The sequence below is a fragment of the Antedon bifida genome, chromosome 1 (genome assembly GCF_963402885.1).
Source record: "Antedon bifida chromosome 1, ecAntBifi1.1, whole genome shotgun sequence".
NCBI lineage: Eukaryota > Metazoa > Echinodermata > Crinoidea > Comatulida > Antedonidae > Antedon > Antedon bifida.
Window position 1 is genome coordinate 28,888,473 of NC_136226.1, and position 13,561 is coordinate 28,902,033.

At 33.1% G+C, this 13,561-nt stretch overlaps 4 protein-coding genes across 5 annotated transcripts in view; all 4 read left to right on the plus strand.

Annotated features, from left to right (window-relative positions):
• The window catches only part of LOC144835838 (DNA annealing helicase and endonuclease ZRANB3-like), a 63,350-nt gene extending 60,928 nt beyond the window's left edge, over positions 1-2,422 (plus strand). Inside the window, exons 16-19 of the mRNA XM_078690952.1 lie at positions 9-437; positions 563-669; positions 848-953; positions 1,236-2,422. Coding sequence (XP_078547078.1) covers positions 9-437; positions 563-669; positions 848-953; positions 1,236-1,418 — 825 coding nt within the window. The 3' untranslated portion in view covers positions 1,419-2,422. The remainder of the gene's footprint in view (positions 1-8; positions 438-562; positions 670-847; positions 954-1,235) is intronic.
• Positions 2,423-2,860: 438 nt separating this feature from the next.
• LOC144848571 (sterol 26-hydroxylase, mitochondrial-like) lies at positions 2,861-5,051 on the plus strand. The gene is made up of 6 exons (XM_078705371.1): positions 2,861-3,109; positions 3,520-3,719; positions 3,859-4,061; positions 4,162-4,362; positions 4,677-4,843; positions 4,963-5,051. The coding sequence occupies exons 1-6, from the start codon at positions 2,957-2,959 to the stop codon at positions 4,969-4,971; spliced, it is 933 nt and encodes a 310-aa protein (XP_078561497.1). The 5' UTR covers positions 2,861-2,956; the 3' UTR covers positions 4,972-5,051.
• LOC144848696 (25-hydroxyvitamin D-1 alpha hydroxylase, mitochondrial-like) lies at positions 4,972-7,133 on the plus strand. The gene is made up of 5 exons (XM_078705550.1): positions 4,972-5,101; positions 5,359-5,437; positions 5,594-5,750; positions 5,859-5,902; positions 6,401-7,133. Exons 1-5 carry the CDS (start codon positions 5,073-5,075, stop codon positions 6,506-6,508), a joined length of 417 nt encoding a protein of 138 aa, XP_078561676.1. The 5' UTR covers positions 4,972-5,072; the 3' UTR covers positions 6,509-7,133.
• Positions 7,134-7,699: 566 nt separating this feature from the next.
• On the plus strand, positions 7,700-13,319 carry LOC144848351 (1,25-dihydroxyvitamin D(3) 24-hydroxylase, mitochondrial-like). Of its 2 annotated transcripts, none has more exons than XM_078705073.1 (11): positions 7,700-7,825; positions 8,644-8,908; positions 9,283-9,482; positions 9,928-10,130; positions 10,285-10,485; positions 10,735-10,901; positions 11,150-11,316; positions 12,137-12,215; positions 12,372-12,528; positions 12,621-12,664; positions 12,947-13,319. In XM_078705073.1, the coding sequence occupies exons 2-11, from the start codon at positions 8,648-8,650 to the stop codon at positions 13,052-13,054; spliced, it is 1,587 nt and encodes a 528-aa protein (XP_078561199.1). In that variant the 5' UTR covers positions 7,700-7,825; positions 8,644-8,647; the 3' UTR covers positions 13,055-13,319. The 2 variants fall into 2 exon arrangements, with proteins under 2 accessions (XP_078561199.1, XP_078561208.1); XM_078705082.1 differs by having other exon boundaries at positions 7,759-7,900.
• Positions 13,320-13,561: the final 242 nt, after the last annotated feature.

The following is a 13,561-nucleotide window of genomic DNA, read 5'->3' on the forward strand; positions in this document are numbered from 1 at the left end:
CTTGACAGGATGACCTAGCAAATTCTGCACTCACAAAGGCTAATGAAATCGGAGGTAGCCTAAGAATCATATCTAAGCCTTTCAACTCATCTAAAAGAAAATATATAGCAACAACAATACCAGTAGATTCTTCCATAGCTTGCACATCATTACAAGAATCATCTTCTAGCTTAAGATCGCCAACTAAAAGTTTCAAATCGCCACCAAAAGGTTTCAAATCACCACCAAAAGGTTTCAAATCACCACCAAAATGTTCCAAGTCACCAGTTACTTCAGGAAGTAGTCCTGGCAGAGGATTGTACCTTCAAGCTGTTAATTCGGAAGGCTGTGCTCTTTGTATATTTTGCAATCAACCATGTCAGGTGACCAAAGAAAGCAGCCATTCAGCAGCCTGGGATAGACGATATTGCTCAGAGAAGTGCAAGGATGAGCATAAGGTAATTTGAAAAAGATGTGTGTTGCGTTAATATTAAGCCCCAAATTACATGACCAGCCCAGATGGCATTATACTTGTCAAGTCATGAGGTACAAAAATAGATTTGTCTCTCTTTTCTTTTTTCAGATGCAAGGGAAGAGTAGTTCATACATTCGACAACAATTGTTTCAGTTGGAACATGGAATTTGCCAGATTTGTGGATTAGATACCCATCAGTTGTTCATACAAATAAGGTTATTATAAACTTCGTTGAGTATTGTGTGAAATACATTCTAAAGAAAAAAGATCATTTATTTTTTATTTCTCCATTCAAGAAAATCTTTTCTCATTATGCTCCCTCACTGGCTCCACTATTTAAATTAAAATATTACACTCATTGGTAGAAAATTATAATTATATCTTTTCCCCCAGTAATTTACCAAAGAGTAAACGTAAGGAATTTTTAGAAGGTAGTAAGTATTCCAGTTTATCGGTTGCTGAACTAAATAAGATAATCAAGTCTCCTTCTGAAGGACAGGTAAGTGATTTTAATAATATATTTTATAATATACATTTATAGATAAATAAATGTTCATTTATATATTGCTCTACCTTATATATCGAGCACTTCTCTTGGATTTGGATCAAGTTTGGACATGAAGATTAATACTTTTTGGTACCAAATTCTTCTGCATTCAATTAGGTTCATTTTAAAATCAGACTTTTGGCAGGAAAGACATTTTGTTCAAACCAAGAAATGTCTAGTTTTGGTACAGCTGACATTTATTACAACACTACACATGCGTTTCTTTCCTTTTAGTTTTGGCATGCTGATCACATTATTGCGGTTGCCGATGGTGGTGGTCTTTGCTCATTGGACAACTTTAGAACTTTGTGTGTCATGTGTCACCTGACTGTGACAGCTAATCAGATTCGAGATCGTTCAACAGCTAGAAAAACTTCAGGAATGAGAGATATATCAAGCTTTTTTAAACCAATATAAATAATGTAGTAATAATACAATTATAAATTAACAACCTGTGTATAAATAACTATATTAATATTATATAATAAATCGATATTTTATAATATAAACAGTACAAACAGCTTGGCACACAAGAGTAATCACACTCAAAATAATAGGCCTACATGTTTTTTACATGTTTTTTGAATGTAAAAACTTTAAAGCTTGTTTATTGTAAAATTGCTATCTCCCGGTTATCACCAGCAATTTTAAATATTTCTTTCATTTCAAACGTTTTTATACGTAATAATAAATTGTTATATAAATTTCAATGTGATGTTCTACATTTCATCAAATATTAGAAAAAAATAGGTTTTGCGTCATGTTCCAGTTCTGTTTTTAATAAAGTTAAACTTATAGATATATAATATTAGGCATATGCCTACTGACGTTATTGTTAGTAATCCTGGGCATATTGCAATACATTTAATTTAGCTCAGTTCTTTTTAAATGAAAACATGCAGGGGTCATCCTCTTTAAAGATGGTCAATAAAATAAACATTCTCTACGTGATTTAGATGTAGATACATAGAAGTATGGAAAAATTCCATGCTTGAAAACTACAACCTTAACCTTTGTGCTGACAGATTTTTTGTGTGTACTTCAGAAAACGTATTATGAACCTACAGGTCTGTTATCGTTCTGTAAATAAGTTTTTAGAGGAGGTGTAATGTACATATAGGCCTAATTAATGTTCGTGCATAAGTACTATTGGCATGTTATAGAAATATATTGAGTTAAATATTGAATAAGCCTACAAAATTAAGTACACTTTGCTTTTTGATATCTCACCTCTTTGTAAGCTCGATATAGAAACTTTCATTGTATTTTCTCTACCAACGTTTTACCTGGTAACTTGTCTACTTGTCACACCAAAATGGCATATAGGTCTGGTTTATTTACACCTACAATATAGGCCTAATCTAGAAAATGTATTTTATAATTTTCCATAAAAGATGATTTTTTTTTGTAACTTCATGTGACCAAAAATGTAGGCCTACATATGTTATTTTTATATTAATTACCATAATAATAAAACTACAGATGAATCAAATATATTAAATTTACGTTTATGAATATTTATAGATTTTGTAGGTCAGTCAAAATTGTCGTGTTTAATTAATCTAGATAATTGTCTGAACGAAGCTAAGGCCGCTAAAATAAATTGTAAGTTATCAGACCTATTTTTATTTTAACATTAACATGTTTATAGTAGCCTAGTGGCTAGCTCTGTATTCCAATATGTACGGTGTCGATTTGATGACAGGAGGTTTATAGCCAGGGAGAAGGGTTGTGTTTGAAAATTGGCTAATCCGAAACATTATTCTGATTTGCATTCATCTATTTTGTATGTGTCCTTTGTTATGGTTTTCCTACGATATTCCATTTTCTTTTTCAGAACGATGACGACACTATTTCGATTCACCATTCTCACACGGTACAATATAACAAGAACTAACAACACGAGTGCAATAGTTTTCGGACGATATATCAACTTAGGAAATGGGCCATACTACATGCCCGCGATCGCAACTAAGACGACAGCAGAACAAAAAGAAAATGTCAAGCCATTTGATGCAATTCCAACCAGAAATTCCAATACTTGGCAACTGATAGTTGATTTGATTAAGCTTAAACGAAAAGGATGGTTTACAAGACCAGATCTAATTGTAATTGATTTTTTTTAATTAATGTCTATTATTTTTAACAGACTTGAGACTTAAAGATACATTGCCCCCTGAAAAAAATATTTGTTTACATTTTTTTTGTTGAATATGCCATTTTAATGTCACATAATATTTATTCACTTTGACAAAAAATTGGATAACAAAAAAATAATTTACATGAAACACTGTAATTTAAAGGAAAAAAAGTAGTCAAATCTCTAAAACATGTTTTTGTCATTTTATAAGTGAAAACATTATTTTTCCAGGTTTTTTTTCCTACAGAAGTGATTAACATTGTTAATACTATATTGATTCTCTTTAGCTAAAATTACTCTTAGAATTGACTGTGGATGGGTATCTTTGTGAGAACATCAGCATTATCTTATGCCTACCTATTTCAATTTGCTTTATAGAGTCAAGACAATGCAGAGAGATACGGGCCAATTATGCGCAATTATCTTGGTGCGGGAAATAACTACAGTGTACAGATATCAGATCCGAATTTAGTAGAGAAGGTGCTCAGGGCGGAAGGTAAATACCCAGAGCGAATAATAATTCTGCCCTGGAAAGACTATCGAGTGACAAGAAATATTCCATTAGGGCTGTTTCTCCAGTAAGTTTTAATCATAACATAGTTCTTATATTTCTTCTTATCACTCAGTGTCTATACTATATTGTATTATTATTCTTAGATAATAGTAATACAAAAATTATTTTGTTTCTTATTCATCACCATCGGGTTTTTTTTATAGAGATGGAAAAGAATGGCATAAGAGTCGTCAAGCAATCGGTAAGCACATTCTTAAACCTGCAGAAATGTCTCAATACATCCCAGCCATGGTGGAGATTACTAAGGATACGATTTCTCGCCTAAGGAGAAACAAGATAGCAGAAGGAGACCGGAAAGATATTGTCCCGGACCTGGAAGAGGATCTATTTAAATGGTCTCTAGAAGGTAAGCAATTTGGACTTACATCATGATTACATTTGTACACATTGAAATATGTAAAATCTTATTCAATAATTCACGATTTATTTATACTCTATTTGTCTAGGAGCCGTGAAGGTTTTATTAGATAAACGTCTGGGTCTACTGTCCGAGAAGGTAGACAAGCAGTCACAGAAGTTTATAGACGCCATTCAAGACGTGTTTATAACCACACTGGATTTGTTCATATTTACCAATTTGCATAAACGTTTGAACACAAAGTCATGGAAGCGACATGTTGATGGTTGGGATACAACTATCTCAGTTAGTAAGTAAGCTCAAGTTTACTAGAGTAAACACACCATTTCTGTGCCACCATAACAAATACCTGTACACAAAAATGAGAATCCTGGCAGTACTATCTATTCCAACGACCAGGACTATGCTCCATGTCCAATAATCAGTATGCAATGTTGCTTTTGTGGTTCCTCTCTCCACATTGGCCAATTCTAGTCATGTATTAGAATTAATATGTGCCCTTTTATATCTTTTCATATACTGTATCTTTTTAGATAATATAACTTAGTACGTAGAGTTTAATCTTTTGGAATAATCATAACGGTTTTGTTTTACACATTTCAGCCAAAAACTTGATCGAAGATCGTGTGAATGAGATGATGTCGGCAAAAGAGAAAGGAGAACAATTAGAAACGAATGCGTTCTTGGGGGCTTTGATCTCTGGTAGTGATTTAACACGTGCTGACATTTTCGGTAATCTTTCGGAGCTGATAGGAGCGGCAATTGACACGGTAAAGATTTCCTTACTAATGAAGAATGAATGAAATACATTCGGGCCAATTCCACATTTATGCCTTTTTACAGGTAAAATATTTCCACATGACGTCCATTATACATGTTCTCTTTATAGACATCGTAGCTCATAATCCTGATTGTCAACAAAAACTACGAGATGAGATACTTGAAGTATTGCCCGAAAGTAAGACGATTACTAAAGAATACTTGACGAAGTTAGTTTATATGAAAATGGTTATAAAGGAATCTATGAGGTATGTGTACTTCCCAATGTCACCGTCATAGAAAATAAATTTAAATAAATTCTGAGTACCGTAATTTATAGTGTATGGCTCTGTACTGATGATTTTGTTTCTTGATGATGATCGTTTGTAGGCCTACATGTATTTCCATGCATGCTATGTTATTCTACTTGTTAGGTTGACAAAATCTTGTGATAATTGTAGTATAATATAATAATAATAATAATACATATTATGTATTTATCTTACATTTTTGTCGTGTTCAACAGAATCGTACCAGTTATCAGTGGTATAACCAGAAAACTTGATAGTGATATTGTACTCGGTGGCTATCTTGTTCCAGCAAAGGTAGATTCCTGCCAACATTTTAGTAATTATGTTTGTAAACCTTCTGTTTTCTGCCAATTTGATGAACTATTTATGTAGGCCTACTTCTTCAATTATACTACGAATCAATATTTTCATATGACATAAAGTTAGTTTTGTGCTGCATCTTTCTTCTAGACTACAATTGTAATTCAATTTTTTCCAATGGTAAAAGATCCGAAGACGTTTGAAGAACCGTTAAAGTTTCGGCCAGAACGTTGGGATCGATCAGCGAGAAATACATCCCATCCATTTGCCTCGATTCCTTTTGGATTCGGTACAAGAATGTGCGTAGGTAAGTACTCCAACGCATTCTAGGAAACATACATATTATTATAAGCGAGTAAAAACACGGAAAAGTAATAAATTAAACCAAATTTTCAAGATAGTTCTTATTTTTCAGGAAGAAGATTCGCAGAACAAGAAATGCATTTATTGCTTTTAGAGGTAAATCAAAAAATGTCAATTTTCAAATATTTTATATATTTAGTAAATTCTGGTGTAGGCCTAAATACTACTTCAAAACTTTTTTTTTCTCTATTCCTGAATTTTGTCACATCAATATCCTTATCTTCAATACGAATGTATAATATTGTCATTAATACCTATTATTTGATCTTTATCATTTTCTGTGTAGGCCCTAATAACATATATTTATATATTATTTAAACTGTTTCTAAATAATTTTGTTAAAAAATAAAAGTTGTACTTCAATTTGTACTACTTTAAAACCTTTTTTCTCTATTCCTGAATTTTATCACATCAATATCCTGATCTTCAATACGAATGTATAATATTGTCATTAATACCTATTATTTGATCTTTATAATTTTCTGTGTAATAACATATATTTAGGCCTATATATTATTTAAACTGTTTCTAAATAATTTTGTTATAAAATAAAAGTTGTACTTCAATTTGACAAAGTATTTTCTAAAAATGCAGATCATTCGACAGTTTGATGTTGTGCCGACCAAAACGGTTGAAATGAAAAGCAAACTCATGATTGTTCCAGCAGAACCAGTCGGTCTCAAGTTTGTAGACAGAACATAAAGAAGAAATCTACTTGATCAAAAAGAAATATACATTGTCCATGTTGTTTTAAGCTTTAAACGTTTGTTTCGTGTGTAGATATTAAACATAATTTTCACGAAACCATCTACTTTCAATAACAGCAACTAGCACATATTCACCTGTCCTCCGCTCGAAGCAGATTGGCTGTCATGAATTTCCATTCTTTCCTCAGCTGCGCCTTTCCCACACACTTCTCATAGCTCATTTTTGTCCATTCCTTTATGTTGGTTGTCCATGTAAAACGTGGCCTACCTCTGCCTCTTTCCCGTCTATTATTTGATTTTGTTGGAATTTTAGTCTAGTTGTTTTTTAAATGGTTGTATCGCATGATTTGAAGGAATAGACGTTGACGTCTCAGATTTTGCTTTGGGAGGTTAAAATGATTTGTTTTCTCTAAGGTTTGACAAAACTGATATCCACCATTATCATATACATTAACACACTGATATGTATTGTCCCCCTGAAAAAATAATTCTTAAACAAATTTTTGTTGAATATTCCATTTTAGTGTAACATAATAGTTATCCACTTTGACAAAAAATTGGATCGAAAAAAAATGTATTTACCTGAAAAAAATGTAATTTAAATCAAAAAATGGTCAAATTGGCTGGCAGCCAATGGATTCTTGGTTGAATTTTATCATTTATTTGGTCATTTTATAAGTGAGAACATGATTTTTTTCGTTTTTTTTCTATTGAAGTGATTAACTTGATTAAAACTACAAAATAACATATTCAAAGTCTGATTTAATTAAACTTAATTTTTTATGTTTTTGGGGGACAATACATCTTTAACTAAGTAAGTATTTCCAACGTGTGTGTATTTATTATCGTAGGTTCCGTATACATAAAACCCCCAAAAGGTAAATACTTACTACAGAACTACGAAGATTTTAAAACGATATTCTACGTTTGATTTAGTATAAAAAGATGTTTCCGTCTTTGATTTTTTTTTTCTTTGAAGTCATAATGAATAATAATTAATTCTAAGTCATCTAATATGATTCAGTTCACTGTTGTTGATAATCTTCTTAACGTTGTATTGATAAAATAGATTGAATACAAATAACATTTAGGCCAATTACAAAGCATGGAATACAAAGTTACGACTAGAACTTTAACCTTTATACAGGTCGCTAGTTCTATTGTCTATTAGCGACGCTTCAAAACAGGCAGTATGGCGGATTTGTTTACATGATACTTATATATAAAATCGGCCTTACTATAATAAAGCCTTAATAAGCGTAGGCTTAGTACGTCGTTCCTGTGTCTGTAAATCAGTTCAACTTACGTCAAGGTTAGTATCGATGCTAGTCATTGAAATATTCAATACATGATTTTTATATCACAAATCTTTTGTAGGCTCAATAAGGTAAGAATGTTTTTCTTATTTCGTTTTCCAACGTTCCGACAGTTGTGGTGTAGGCCTACTATTTGATATAGAAGACTATAGCCGTTGTGTACTGTTAGGTAGGCCTATATATGTGCTGGTCTGGCAGCTTCCAACATTCGTACAAGAATCTATACTATACTATAATTTAGTTTCCTACAAAATAAACAACAACAAAAACAAAGATCTGCCTAGACTATCAAACTTTATATGATGTGCCCATATATGGACACGATGATGTCATGTCACTATCATATTTGGGTATATATCACATTTTTTGTTGTCAAACTAGTTTGATAAGTGTAGAAAGAGCTTAGAGTAGACCATGGAGGAAATATTTCCTCCATGAGTAGACCAACTTTGCCCCATCCAACCATGGAGGAAATATACAGATCCTCCATGATCCAACCTATTTAAAATAAAAACATTTAGGAGGCCTACTTGTTCGGTATTCTGTGTATGTGTATCGCCGCATTTTATTAATTTATTATTTTTTTTGAAGCCCCATACTTTACTGACTAAGTGAATGATTTCAAAATTAATGAACGTATGAAGTATTAAGCATATGCCCTATGTTAGTCTCTGTTAACTACCCCTCCAGTCTGAAGAGTTGTCTTAATTTACAATTTGGAAATCCCGCCTCTCTCCTCTCCCCTTCCCCCTCTCCAACCATTTACTGTCTGTCATACGCTTCGTTTATTATTCTATTCCGTTCTTTTCCAAAGAAAAATGTCAATGTTTCGATTCACCAATATTCTCACACGATGCAATATAACACGAACTAGCAACACGAGTGCAATGTTGATCCGACGATCTATAAACTTAGGAAATGGGCCATACTACGCACCCGCGATCGCAACTAAGACGACAGCAGAAGAAAAAGTAAAGCCATTTGATGCGATTCCAACAAGAAATTCAAATATTTGGCAACTGATAGTTGATTTGATTAAACTCAGACGAAAAGATTGGTTTACAAGACCAGACCTGATGGTAATATTTTAATTAATTTCTAATGTTACAGTTGACAATGACTATGCATAAGCCATGGAACAGGATAAGTAGGCCTATAATCTAGTCGCAGAGAAGCGGTTGCAGGAACTTGGATGAACCGCTGATTTCGTTTTTTCATCATCATTCTATAAACATATCTATGCTAACTGATTTGACGGCATGTTGTTGTGGGAAACAACTGGTTTTTCTACAACCAATGATAGATAGAGAGGCCTAATATATGCCTTATTATCCTTACAGTTGGATGGCCTTACTCCCCCCTTTGCTGGGTGTAGTTCGAAATAGAATAATACATTGACGGTATAACTATTTCTTCAGAACATATTTTCATACTAGTATTTCAATTTGTTTAGAGTCAAGAAAACGCCGATAGATATGGACCAATTTTGCGGAATTATCTTGGTGCAGGAAATAACTACATTGTAGAAATATCAGATCCAAATTTAGTAGAAAAGGTGCTCCGGGCGGAAGGTAAATACCCAGAGCGAATGGCAGTTATACCATGGAAAGACTACCGAGTGACAAGAAATATTCCATTAGGACTGTTTCTCCAGTAAGTTTTAATAAAATAGATATAATTATATTTCTTCTTTTAAGTATTCTTTATTTTTGTTAAACGTTTTCTATATAATTTTACGTAATGGCAAAATTCGGTAAATCGCGTTTTAATTATTTCTAGAATGTTTACTCGATGGTATATAAAGTTGGTTCGTAATTTCGATACTGATTTTAACCACCTGATGTAACTTAACCCTGTTTACTAATTAAATTGAGTTCGATAATTAGTTATTGACAATTAAAACGGATTTAGGTTCAACGATTTGCCCCAAATAGGGGTGTTTTTCCATCTTGAAAAATACCCGCATACAATGATACGAGGATGCTTCGCATTTTCCTATCTCCTCCTACGATAATTGTTTGTAATGGCTGAATATTCTAAAATTAACGTAAACCTATCAAACAATGTGATGACAATTATTACACTTTTTTTTTTATAGCGATGGAAAAGAATGGCATAGAAATCGTCAAGCAATCGGTAAGCATATTCTTAAACCTGCAGAAATGTCTCAATACATCCCAGCCATGGTGGAGATTACTAAGGATACGATTTCCCGCCTAAGGAGAAACAAGAAAGCAGAAGGAGACCGAAATGATATTGTCCCAGACCTGGAAGAGGATCTATTTAAATGGTCCCTGGAAGGTAAGCAATGTGGACAGATGTTATGACGTATTACCATTTGTACACTTCTTTGTGGATGATGAAGAGTGTAAAAGACCACGTAAAATTATATGGGTTTACAAGTAGGTTATCGATATTCAATAACTCACGATTTATTTTTACTGTATTTGTCTAGGTGCCGTGAAGGTTTTATTAGATAAACGTCTAGGTCTACTGTCCGAGAATGTAGACAAGCAGTCACAGAAGTTTATAGACGCCATTCAAGACGTGTTTGTAACTACACTAGATCTGTTCATCTTTACTAATGTGCATAAGCGTTTAAATACAAAGCCATGGAAGCGACATGTTGAAGGATGGGATACAAGTATCGCAGTTAGTAAGTAGGCCTACTAGATAGGAGCAAACCTTTAATTTCTGTGACACTAAAACAACTACCTTTACGTACACACATGATGTTGGTTCCTCGTTCTACATTTGGCCAATCCATAACTAATTTTATTAATAGGCATGCTATCACGTCTCCGATAATATCTTCTCGTGGAATAAGTCCGTCTGGTTTTTTTTTACTGGCAGTTTCTTTGTAACTAGAGTTTTAATATTGTGAAATCATTTTGGCACCTTTTAGCCAAGAACTTGATCGAAGATCATGTGAATGAGATGATGTCGGCAAAAGAGAAAGGAGAACAGTTAGAAACGAATACGTTCTTGGGGGCTTTGATTTCTGGTAGTGATTTAACACGTGCTGAAATTTTCGGTAATCTTTCGGAGCTGATAGGAGCGGCAATTGACACGGTGATAATTATTTCCTTAATAATTAATTAGTTAACGAATGAATTAAATACATTATTCCACAGTGACCAAGTTCACTTATAGGACGTGTATACACATTATAATTATAGCCATTTGGTTGGTTAATTTGTAAAAAAATTATAATTAAGCAGATCCGAAAACATGTATTGGCAATCAGTCTCTTTATTGTTAAGTTACCAATACGTTTATATTTTAGATATTTTTTAAATGTTAATGTTCTCTCCTTATAGACGTCGTACACCCTTGTGTGGGTATTATATTTCTTAGCTCATAATCCTGAATGTCAACAAAAACTACGAGATGAGATACTTGAAGTATTGCCTGAAAGTAAGACGATTACTCAGGAAGACTTGGCGAAGTTAGTTTATACGAAAATGGTTATAAAGGAATCTATGAGGTACGTGTACATAATTATGTTCGCGAATAGTGATATTTGAATATTTAGTTTCGACACATCAACCAAAAACCAGTTGATTATATAAGAAAAATGTGTTTTTATGTATGTCCATTCGAGGACGAAGCTGTAAAGACATACATTGAAAATTGTATCTTTGGAATATTTTTCCAAGTAAAGTTGATAGAAACGTTCTTGGCTATGATATAAAAGTTCTCTTACAAACCAACTGATTATAAGGTAGTACAACGTTTTCCGTTGAAAGTCAAAATATTTCTGACTGGTTTTGAAGTGATGATGCTTGTATTTTATTGTTGTTAATATGTCTTATACAGACGGATCTGTCACAAGTTTAATTTGTTTTACTGTCATTGCCTTTAAGCGTGGTTCCCACTAGCGACGCAACGCAAGGACGTAACGCAACGCAAGTGAATTGACCAATCACAAGCGATGGCTTATTCGCTTTTGATTGCTAACTGTCTATAACTTCGCTTGTCATTGGTTAAAACGCTTGCGTTGCCTTTACGTCTTTGCGTTACGTTCTAGTGGGAACCAAGCTTTAGAACTACAGACCAACCCGGACAGCATCGTACGACGAGGCCCGACAAACGTTTTGACTCATCGGTGCTGTCGGCGTTGAATCCCGACGAGACGAGTCGTCTCGAGATAGCGTCGATCGTAGTTTTTAGGTCGTCTGGAGAACTTTTAACATGTTTTATTTTCTCCGGACGCTGTCTGAGTTAGCCTTAACTAAACACGATAACTTGTTTGAAGCGTAGTTATGTTTGTATGACAATATTTACATTTGTGTCGTATTCAACAGAATGGTACCAGTTATCAGTGCTATAACCAGAAAGCTTGATAGTGATATTGTACTCGATGGCTATCTTGTTCCAGCGAAGGTAAAACATTACTGCCAATTTAACGTTTGTAAACCTTATTAGTGTTTTCCGTCATTCAATAAATAGTTTGATAAACTATTATAGTACTGTAATTTATAGTATATAGTCATTTTGGCGCGAAATAGTACTGCTATCATGTGATTGTTTTTATTCTAGACTACAATTGCAATTCAATTTTTTCCCATGGTAAAAAATCCGAAGACGTTTAAAGAACCGTTGAAGTTTCGGCCAGAACGTTGGGATCGATCAGAGGGAAATACATCCCATCCATTTGCCTCGATTCCATTTGGATTTGGTACAAGAATGTGCGTTGGTAAGTACCGTATTCCAGAAAACATACTCCCAGAAAGGAAAGATACGTAAGAAGAAAGAGTATTTATAAATAAGTTATTTTTAATTTTTTAGGAAGAAGATTTGCAGAGCAAGAAATGCATTTATTGCTTTCAGAGGTAGGTAACTTTTTCACGGTATTGATTAAAAAGATTTTTTTGGTTATCAAAATTTATCGCTATAGGCCTATATATTTTATTTTTTGGGAGCACCCACATTTATTTTAATTTAATTTCCTTTTTATAAACGTGAGTAGATTTTAGTTTTTTCATAAACATTCAAATAACAATTGTAGTTACATTCTTAAACAGAGGTATTGTCGTTTCTGAAATTAATTGTCATAGGCTTATACTATAACATAACAATCTAGTAAAGTTATACTTTATTCCTTTAAAATGCAGATCATTCGACAGTTTGATGTTGTGCCGACCAAAACGGTTGAAATGAAAAGCAAACTTATGATTGTTCCAGCAGAACCAGTCGATCTGAAGTTTGTAGACAGGACATAAACAAAATTACTTGACCAAAGATTTAAACTTAAGAAATTAAAAAAATATATATAATAAGAGTGACGTAGCAGATGATAATAACATTTGTAACAAATTGTTTATTATCATTCATTTTTCATGTAATATTTAAATTTTAAAGATGATTATGTACCAAATTATTTTTTAAATATCAGACTAGGCCTAGTCAAGGTCCATTCCTAGTAATTTTAAATAAGTGCTTACGTATAACGTAAATGCGATAATATGATGTGATGTTTGTCTAATATACAGTATTAAAACATTAATTAATTACTTGGATAATACTTGGTTTATTGAAGCAAAGTCTACATTATAGAACACATTTTATACCAAAGATTCTATATAGGCCTAGGCCTTTATATTACTTTTTAATGCCGGCGACCGGCGCTGCTGTGTGTTTATTTTATGGCGCGTTAAATGAAGTTTGACGCGTGTGTTGAAAGATTCGAATCGCGCTCTACAGAACGTTACGATTTGTTGTCATTAATT